Consider the following 9,710-nt stretch of genomic DNA (forward strand, 5'->3'; position numbering starts at 1 on the left):
CCTGTATTATAAGCCCCAGACCTCACAAATACTGCAAATCACATATCATGCAACTGACCTACAGCAAAATCTTAGCAAGGCAACATTGTAACTTTTCCCAAGGAAGTGCACATGTGTATGATAGAATTTAACCTTTTCTTTTCCAGCTCTCTCTTGATCTCTCTGTCCTCCTCATCCTCTTCTTCTTTATCATCTTCCTCCTCATCATCCACTGCCCGGCTGAACACCGACAAAACCTCTCCGAAAAACGTGGCCATGCCTCCAGTCTGCAGCAACAAACTGCTTCCTGATCAGCATGACACAGACAACAGGCCTCAGATTAGAGGAGGGACCAGGAGGGCCTGCATTGCAGTAGGTGCCAGCAGAGGGAGCAGCCATAGACAACACTGAGGGATATAACCATAAGCGGCCACTAGAGGGAGACATAATACCATCTGCCAGATTGTGCTGACACTTACAAGAAACGGACACTAGATGGCGCCGAATCACATTGCTATGAAAGCTAATGACAGCAATGGACACAAAGAACCATTAGAATTTTTTTTTTTTTACCTATTCACATACATAGAAAATTGTCTTTTTTTAAAATCTATAATTACAAATTGTTGCAGAATATAAATACATTAAGAGGTTGACCTATCCCCAAAAATTTGCCAATTTTTTATGCCTGCTTAAATAGTCCTTTCTCCAGCATTTTATTAAAATTAGCTTGCACTAATTCATTCATTTGTTGCAGGTCAGTGATGCACTCTCATTTCGGTATATGTCAAAATTTTGTCGCAGATCTGATGTGATCTTCTCATGGGGTCACCCTCAATTTTGTGTGATGTAAATTGAACCTTCAAGCAGATTTATTGCCCCTGCAGGCCCTGGCTCTGCATTACATATGTTGCTGTTAGCATGCAACCACCGGCCTGAGTACCTTAGAGAAGAGAATGTGGTGGGCCGGTCACATGATGTGCAGGAAGACTGCTGGAGGGCGGAATTAGGTAAGTATTGCAGCTTAATCCTCAACCCCTAGCCCTAAAGAGCATTTAACCCTTGCAGGGAGGCCGCACTGTATGGGTATAATAATCTGGTGCTTTGGGCTTTAAATCCACTTTAAGAACATGTGGTAGATCCATATATTGTCAGATCTCATGGCAAAGGAATACACATGGTTGCTATGGGTTACACTTGGCTACTTCAATTCTGTACATGCATGCATCCTTTGTCACTGTGCCGCCTTGAGGAAGGGACCGTGCAAAGGGACCCCCAAATGTTGGCAATTTTTGATAAATAAAATCACTTTAATCTTTGATCGTAGATTGAGTGGTGGTGACGTTTCCTCTTCAATTCTGGTCCCTAAAGTCGATTCTCTTTGCCGCTCGACCAGGTGTGACCTTTCAGACAATGATATCCAGAGTATGGCACATGCCCTGGGCACCACTTGAAGGGGGGCACCATTCTGTGGGTCAGAAAAAGTTCACAGACCTATGGAGACCGCTGATTTTTTTCCCCACCACTCTCCCACACACATCCTCCTGCCCCACTCTTGGCAACCAGGCTGCCCCTGCCCCACTCTTGGCTCTGGATGGCATCCCACCCAGCTCCTGGCAACCAGTGACGTCGCTGGTAATGGACTATGATGTCACCACGCTTGTGCCCAATTGAGATCTATGAGTCCCTCTTCTGTGGTGGCAGATGGGACTTGTAACCATTCATTCACAAGAAAATCCCAAATTTTGGGGTGCCACTAAAACAGGAATAGATGGGGAATATTCCAATGGGGTCACTTGTTCTGGTTACCCTGTTGTGGTAGGACAGGAAGTGAAGGGAAATCTCCCCCAATGGAACACAGTTGACAAAAGAAAGCTGACAGGTTATAACACTAACAGTTCTGATTTCCAGAATCAGAAGCATAATGGGATTTATAGTTTCAGAACAGATGGAGTGCCGAGGTTGCCTACCCCTGGCCTAAAGGCTTGATTTTGAGATCTCTTGTTCAGCCCATGTGCTGGAGAAAATCAATCAACTTCCTATCCATGCCAAAGAGCGCGGATGGAGGAATATCCGCTGCCGGAGATTGTATTCAGGCAGACGCAGCACCAGCAGCTGCCTGAAAACAATGCTGCTGCCAAGGAGTCCCATCAAATCCTATTTTGTCTGCAATGATGATAGGACAAAGCTTCTTCGGAGGAGGAGGACCACAGCACCCCCGTGCACTTTTTCACGTGGTGTGATTTCACGCTTTATTTTTTGTTCACAGGGGTTTTTTTTCGATGTACAACCCCCCCCCCCCCGAAAGGAAAAAAACAACCTACAAAATAATATTAAGATACTTTGTATCCTCCTGACAGATTTATGGGTGGGCTTCCCCTCTGATACAGAGAAGATCTTAAAACAGTAAACACCATGCCCCTCCAAAATGATTAGGGGTTGACCCACTGTGGATTACCTACCTTTTATAAAGGGAGCAGAGCAGAATACTAGAACAGTAGATTTGTGATAGACTAGGTCACCAAGGAACAGCGCAGGAAATGCAAAGATGGCAGTGAAGACCCGCACGGATGGCAGGGAGGCAACCTGGAACCTTTTATTATACATGTGTAACTATCAGCATCATGGCAAGCAGGCATCAGCTCTGTTGACCTAGGCCAGTGTTGGCTATACAGAAATCCATCCCTACAAGTACCTTCAGATACAAGGGAACCTGACCACCACACCTATATTAGCTTGTTGGGCATCCCATTCCAAAGCTTGTGGACATCCCGTTCCAAAGCTCATTGGGCATCCCATTCCAAAGCTTGTGGGCATCCCGTTCCAAAGCTCATTGGGCATCCCTGTCCAAAGCTTGTGGACATCTCGTTCCAAAGCTCATTGGGCATCCCATTCCAAAGCTCATTGGACATCCCATTCCAAAGCTTGTGGGCATCCCATTCCAAAGCTCATTGGGCATCCCATTCCAAAGCTCATTGGGCATCCCATTCCATAGCTCATCGGGCCTCCCATTCCAAAGCTCATTGGACATCCCATTCCAAAGCTCATTGGGCATCCCATTCCAAAGCTCATTGGGCATCCCTTTCCAAAGCTTGTGGACATCCCGTTCCAAAGCTCATTGGGCATCCCATTCCAAAGCTCATTGGGCATCCCATTCCAAAGCTTGTTGTACATCCCATTCCAAAGCATGTTTGGCATTCCATTCCAAAGCTCGATGCACCCATTCCAAAGGTCTTTGGACAGCCCATTCCAAAGCTTGTGGGCATCCCATTCCAAAGCTCATTGGGCATCCCATTCCAAAGCTCATTGGGCATCCCATTCCATAGCTCATCGGGCATCCCATTCCAAAGCTCATTGGGCATCCCATTCCAAAGCTCATTGGGCATCCCTTTCCAAAGCTTGTGGACATCCCGTTCCAAAGCTCATTGGGCATCCCATTCCAAAGCTCATTGGGCATCCCATTCCAAAGCTTGTTGTACATCCCATTCCAAAGCATGTTTGGCATTCCATTCCAAAGCTCGTTGGGCATCCCATTCCAAAGCTCGTCGGGGATCCCATTCCAAAACTATGGACATTAAGGCCTTGTTCACACCAAATGCAGAGCAGATCCGGTCAGGTTTCTGCACACGCACGCTAGTCTTTTAGATGCGTTTTTGGCTTGTTTAACATGGGCTTTCAGTGCGTTCCAGGTATCTGCATGCATTTTTGATGTGTTTGCAGATCCAGAGCAGGTAAAATAGGGCATGCTGCAGTTTTTTCACCTGCTCTGGATCTGCACGCTGCGATGTGAACTTGAGCTAAAAATACCATAGGAATACATTGGACGCAGTTTTCATCCGGTCTGCACCTGCTCTGCTCTGCACCTGCTCCACGCTTGGTGTGAACAAGCCCTAAGAGTTGCTCCCCCACTTGGCGGCTATATCAGCTTCTACTCTTCTGGGAAGGCTTTCCATAATATTTTGGGGGGTGACGGCGAGAATTTGGGCCCGTTTTGCTAAGAAAGCATTTGAGCTGTCATGTATTAATGTTGGATGAGAAGACATGGCTTCACGTCATCCCAAAGGTGATCAGTAGGGTTGAGGTCAGTGCTCTGTGCAGGCCACTTAACTTCCTCTGCACCAAACTGGTCAACCCATGTCCATATAGAGGTGGCTTTGTACGCAGGGGAACAGACATGCTGGAAGAGGAAAAGGGCCTTCCCCAAACAGTTACCACATGGTTGGAAGCGCACAAGTGTCTTAAATGTCTTTGTATGTTGTATCATTATCAGGACCCGTCACTGAGATCACCTGACCTCCATCAGATGGAGGAGAGTCCACATATTGGTCATATAATGTATCAGCTTTTAATTATCTGTCACAAAATGGCCGATTTCAATCACAGTTCATGGTGTATGAGCCTCCGGTGTGGCTGAAATGAACGCGCTGCAGTTACATGTTTTTCCAATTTCAGTTTTTTAAATTTTAAATACACTAAAGGTCAAAGTTTAACATCAATCAGTCTTGTACAGTGGTACCGGCTCCTCTCCTGGACTGAAATACCTTACTCCGATATCACTGCACACTGGGAGCTTCCCACAATGTGCATCAGAAGCTGCAGCAAGTCAGATGGAGCCCGCCTCGTTTCCTGGCTGGAGGATGTCCAGCATCATCTAGCCCTCATTACCCCCCAGCGTCACTGTCCCTGGCCACTGCATTTCAGTTTTTGCATTTACAGAGGATCAGCATGCGGGCATTAATTTGGTTAGTCTGCATACAAATTCATGGATTACATGTATGAGCTATGACTGAAGTCCTCCTGCCGCTGAAATGTGTAAACTGATCACGTCCTTTGTATGTTACTGTCTGTGTATAATAAAATATTGGTATGACAATACACCTGGCCCATCCCTCCAGATTAATACACCCATCAGGGCATTTGATCATTTGCATAATCCTCCCAAGAGCCAGCCCACTGCTTGCATCAGGGCTGAGGGCACTTGAGAGGAGTACTAAGGCAGGATGCTGTGATTAGAGATGCAACAATACTAGTATCAGGATCGGTGCCAATACCGAGTATTTGGGCGAGTACTTCTATTCACCCAAATGCTCCGATACTTACCCTGATACCGGAAATTCCGATCAGAGGAAGATTTCCTCTGACCAGCAGTGCCATAGGGGAAACGGAAGCCGGGTGACCAGTAATGACCCACCTCCTGGCTTCCTGATTGGCTTGGAAGCAGGCTTCCCGGCCAATCAGCATCGAGCCGGTCAAACAGCCAGCTCCTTGCCGATTGGCTGGGAAGCCGGCTTCTCGGGCCAATCAGCATCGAGCATCCCGAACAGCTGGCTCGTTGCCGATTGGCTGGGAAGCCGCCTTCTTGGACCAATCAGCATCGAGCATGCCGAACAGCTGGCTGGGAAGCCGGCTTCCCGGCCAGTCAGCAATGAGCTGGCTGAATAACCGTCTACTTGCTGATTGGCTGGGAAGCCAGTCACCATGGAGCTGGTTTCCTGGCCAATCAGGAAGGCGGGTCATTACTTGCCGCCCGGCTTTCTGCTTGGCCGGCAAACTGGCTCGATGCTGATTGGCTGGAAAGGCGATTTCCCGGTCAATCACAATCAAGCTGGCCAAACAACATGGAGCCGACTTCCAGGGCAATCAGGAAGCCGGGCAGGATGTCATTACCTGCTGTCTTGCTTCCCGATTGCCCGGGAAACCGGCTCCATGCCAGGGGAAGCTCAGTTTTGGTGAGCACTGAAAGCAAAATATCGGTACTCATACTCGATACCGTAAAACCGGTATCAGTGCATCCCTAGCTGTGATGTTTTCAGGAAGCAATGCACAGCACCCTGCTGGCCCCTCCCACCAGCCACGATCTGCCTGCATTTTATAGAGAAGCACAGAGAACCAATGATGACACCACTGGGCCTAAAATAAGCTACGCGAGGCAAATGTGAGGAAAGGTTTTATTTAAAAATGTCATTAGCATGTTGCTGAGCGAGTAAAAAGGAACCAGGGAAGGAAAATAGAAGCAAATTAAACTTCATCTTTAAAGTGACCGGATGCTTTAACGGTCCAGTGTAAGCCAACACAAGTTAGTGCAACGGATACTGGATAAGGCAACACCGTGACTGTCCACAGGAGGATTGCAGCAGCTGATTGATAATATCTACAGTCAGTAGTAAAAGACACTTTCACCAAATATACAAATAAAGTCTTCTGTACAGAGGCCTCAATAAGACGTTTCTGGAGTTCCAATATTGTACAAAAATAAAGAGGATTTCTAGGCACGGGCTTCTTCATCATTGGAATTTCCTCTCGCCGCTCCGTGGATGGTCGGCACCCACTGGACTAGTAGCTGCCGCCATCTTCCTTGCTGCAGTTCATTCGACTTAAACGGATAGAGAAGCTGTAGAAGAATTGCGCTTTATTTTCTGGGCAAACAACCGTCGATCTGGATTTCTGCCGGCCAGCCGCTGTATCTGTTCCTGGTGTCTTCTGAATGGATGATCTGCACAGGAGAAACCAGAAACAACGGTTATATGTAGCGGAAGGAGAGCGACATCAACACAGTGCAGAGGCGCGGGACTGCGGACAGGAGGAGAGATCCCGGGGATGTTAAAGTCAAGTCAATGGAGGGAATTTATCAAAACTTGAGCAGACAGAATCTGGGGCAGCTGTGCATGACAACCAATCAGCTTCTCTCTTCAGTCTGTTAAGAATGGAAAATGAAAGATGGAAGCCGATTGGTTGCCATGCACAGCTGCTCCAGATCTTGTCTGCTCCAATTTTGATAAATTCCCCTCAAAATGTTTTAAAGCTATTTCAAATTCTGATTAATTGCTTACAATGGATGCTGTTCCTTGATGTTTACGTTTTAGTTTCCTGCAGAATCAGCTGGTCCCCTGAGCACTGGCCCTGATATCCTGTGTTAGGGTGGCCCCATTCCCTTGTACGGTCTTATGGAGCCACCCTTGTGTGTGCCAGTAAGCTGTGCGTCTCTACAATCATACAGACACAGCAAGGAAAGTCACTCCTCTGCTCCCTCCTCCTCCAAACCAGTAGATGGACAGCTGCAGGAGACTGCTCTGTCTCTTGTGATCTTGTACTGGAGAGAAAGTTCAGGGAAGGGGAGCTGAGAGAGTTGGAGCTGAAAACGTGGTGACTGTGAGCACTGGAGCAAAAATGTCAAGAAATACTTTTCTGGGTGATGTATATTAGTTTGGTTTCAATACATTATTGAAAATATGTTTAAGTTTAATACTACTTTATTCTAAATATATTCATAAAAATTGACTTTCTGTGCACCAAATGTCTTTGCAATAAGGCTGCAACCAACTAATCGATTATGAGAATAGTTGGGGGAAAAAGAAAGAAAGAAAAGAAAGAGGGAGGGAGGGAGTGGAGAGAGAGAAATATTTTTTAATGCAACTAAATCGATTAATCGAAAAAATAATCAGGCAACTAATCGATTATGAAAATAATCGTTAGCTGCAGCCCCATTTGGAAAGCCTAAATGGTCATTGTATAAGAGTCAAGCACTATGGAAGAGAATCCCAGACATGCATGAGCCCTCCAGGCTCCACTTAATATCAATATGGCTTGGACTGGCCTGGCCCACGATACTGTTATTGCACAGCGACTCCCGCTAACTGCAACAAGCAAACCATGTGTAGAAACCTGCCGTCCACCTACATACTGCCATCTGCACAATATGGCCTTATACTGAAAAATAGCTTTATAGTGACTAGCGTGTGCATTGCCCATCTACACCTGAACCCCGAGCAGTTCTGAACTGGCAAAGCTCCAACACATCAGAACACATTCCTATTGGTCCATTACTATGCAGGTCTGCCTCATTGCCCAGTAGGAATATATGGAGGGTGGGAGGAGGCAGGCAAAATACTGAGCAAGCTTTGCCTGTTCAGTACTCAGGCATTGAATGCTGCTGCAGGCAGGTGCACACATCTGTAGGTGCCTGCACCTTGAAAAAACAATAACGGCTATAAAATCATTTTTTCTTAGGACCGTCAATGAAATATTCATTTAAAAAAGAAAAAAAAAAAAGCTTGTAACAAATGAAGATAAAGAATAATAAAGGGCTCACCTTCTCTCTTTCAATATAGTCCGGGATGGTGGCACCTTTAACAGCCAAGAAAACAAACCCGGATCGGAATCGTACGTTACGGATTTCTTTACTGCCGAGGTCTTCGAAAGCTTTCTTCGCAGCGTCGTTTAACCTGTAAGTAGAGATGTATGTTAAAGAGGGATTGTGCCAACATGAACCTCCATTGGACTGTGGGGCAGCACCAAAAATATCTAGAAACAGTAGTCCTTCAAATGATCAGAAAATGGAAGTGAAATAAAAGAAATACAAAAAATTATTACAAAAATTATATATATATAAATAATGAAAATAAATGATGATAATATAAACAATCTATTCTATATGTATCAATATGTCCATCCATCTAAGTGTGTGGTGCACACATATTACCCTGGACACATTAAAGGGGTTCTAAACACTCCCGTTTTTTTGCCTATATCTACTGCTGACAAGCAGTAGATATAGGCAAACAGTTTAAAAAAAAAACCGCTTTAACAGCGGTTTAAACTTACATTGTTTTCTCCGCGCGCTCCCGTCCGAGAAAACGAAACTGATCGGGCGGCCCAAAGTATCTTGGGGCGGGCGCATGCGCAGTTTGGATTCTCGGACGGGAGATGAGCAGAGACGCAAGGTAAGTCTATGGACGCGTGCACCCGCATGCAGACACCGCGGGATCAGAAGTGCCTGCTAGCAGAGAGTCAGCGCTGGATCGGAGAGCCGCGCACCGCTGGAGGGACAGATGAAAACATGGGGAAAGAAGAAGAAGATCGGATTAAGAGACATCATTTAAGGTTAGTGCTGACATTAACATTGGGGGGAGGGGGGAAAATGTTTGCCTTTAATGTCACCTTAAATCAGAACTAGAATTATGTCTCCATAAAATGATATAAAACACCCTTATGGTAGAAGTTGCCCGTTCTTAAACTCTAAACTTGCTATGGAACCAGTTACAGTCCCCCAGGCATGCATACATTGCACAGTGAAAAGTGAGTAAAGAGAATACACAACTGCACAGAAGAGAGGATTATATCAGTTATTTATTTGTTGGATGCATCATATTTTTTGTAGAAGCTTTTTTCGTGTAGAATTCCTTTTATGGTTTATTTTAGCACACGTGGAAAAGGATACAGGGTGTGTTTGTGAGTAAAGGTGACAAGAGTTTTATTACAAAAGCTGGGCTCTATGATAATTCATCTATAATACCAGTGCCCAGCACAATCGTCTAAGCCTCTTCATAACATATAAAGTGCAGCAGCTATAGGTATCCGGTATTTAGGCGCTTAATGTTATAGTCATGAAGGATCCCAACAAATGCTGGATGTAAGTGACAGCTGACTCCGCCTTTCTAGAGCCAGCTATGCCCGTCCCCTGCACTGTATGTCCCTCCAATGAGTGCTGAAGGAACATAAAGAGGGGAGGGGGGAATCCCTGCAGGGGCGGTGACTGACAGTCTATGCAGGGAGCTGAGCAAACAGCAGTCACATGAGCTTCGCTCTCAATGTTAGACTCGGCGTGTGACAGCTAGTGTCCTACCCAAGCTCTAAGCAGTGGGCAAGTATAGTATACCCTTACTTCTTCTTTAAGATGCATATATTGCAGCTCAAACAGTTGCAATAAATGTACTAAAGTAAATTAAGTCAGG

The 9,710-nt window shown here is 45.8% G+C and overlaps 2 protein-coding genes across 2 annotated transcripts in view; both read right to left on the bottom strand.

Annotated features, from left to right (window-relative positions):
• The window catches only part of PSMG1 (proteasome assembly chaperone 1), a 12,600-nt gene extending 12,267 nt beyond the window's left edge, over window positions 1-333 (bottom strand). Inside the window, exon 1 of the mRNA XM_018552694.1 lies at window positions 133-333. Within this exon, the coding sequence (XP_018408196.1) occupies window positions 133-257 (125 nt within the window). The 5' untranslated portion in view covers window positions 258-333. The remainder of the gene's footprint in view (window positions 1-132) is intronic.
• A 5,998-nt stretch (window positions 334-6,331) lies between these two features.
• FAM3B (family with sequence similarity 3 member B) overlaps window positions 6,332-9,710 on the bottom strand; it is a 45,970-nt gene continuing 42,591 nt past the window's right edge. The window contains exons 7-8 of the mRNA XM_018552697.1: window positions 8,069-8,201; window positions 6,332-6,472 (exon numbers count right to left, since the gene is read on the bottom strand). Of these exons, the coding sequence (XP_018408199.1) occupies window positions 6,389-6,472; window positions 8,069-8,201 (217 nt within the window). The 3' untranslated portion in view covers window positions 6,332-6,388. The remainder of the gene's footprint in view (window positions 6,473-8,068; window positions 8,202-9,710) is intronic.

The sequence above is a fragment of the Nanorana parkeri genome, unplaced genomic scaffold (genome assembly GCF_000935625.1).
Source record: "Nanorana parkeri isolate BGI_ZX_2015 unplaced genomic scaffold, ASM93562v1 scaffold95, whole genome shotgun sequence".
Lineage (NCBI taxonomy): Eukaryota > Metazoa > Chordata > Amphibia > Anura > Dicroglossidae > Nanorana > Nanorana parkeri.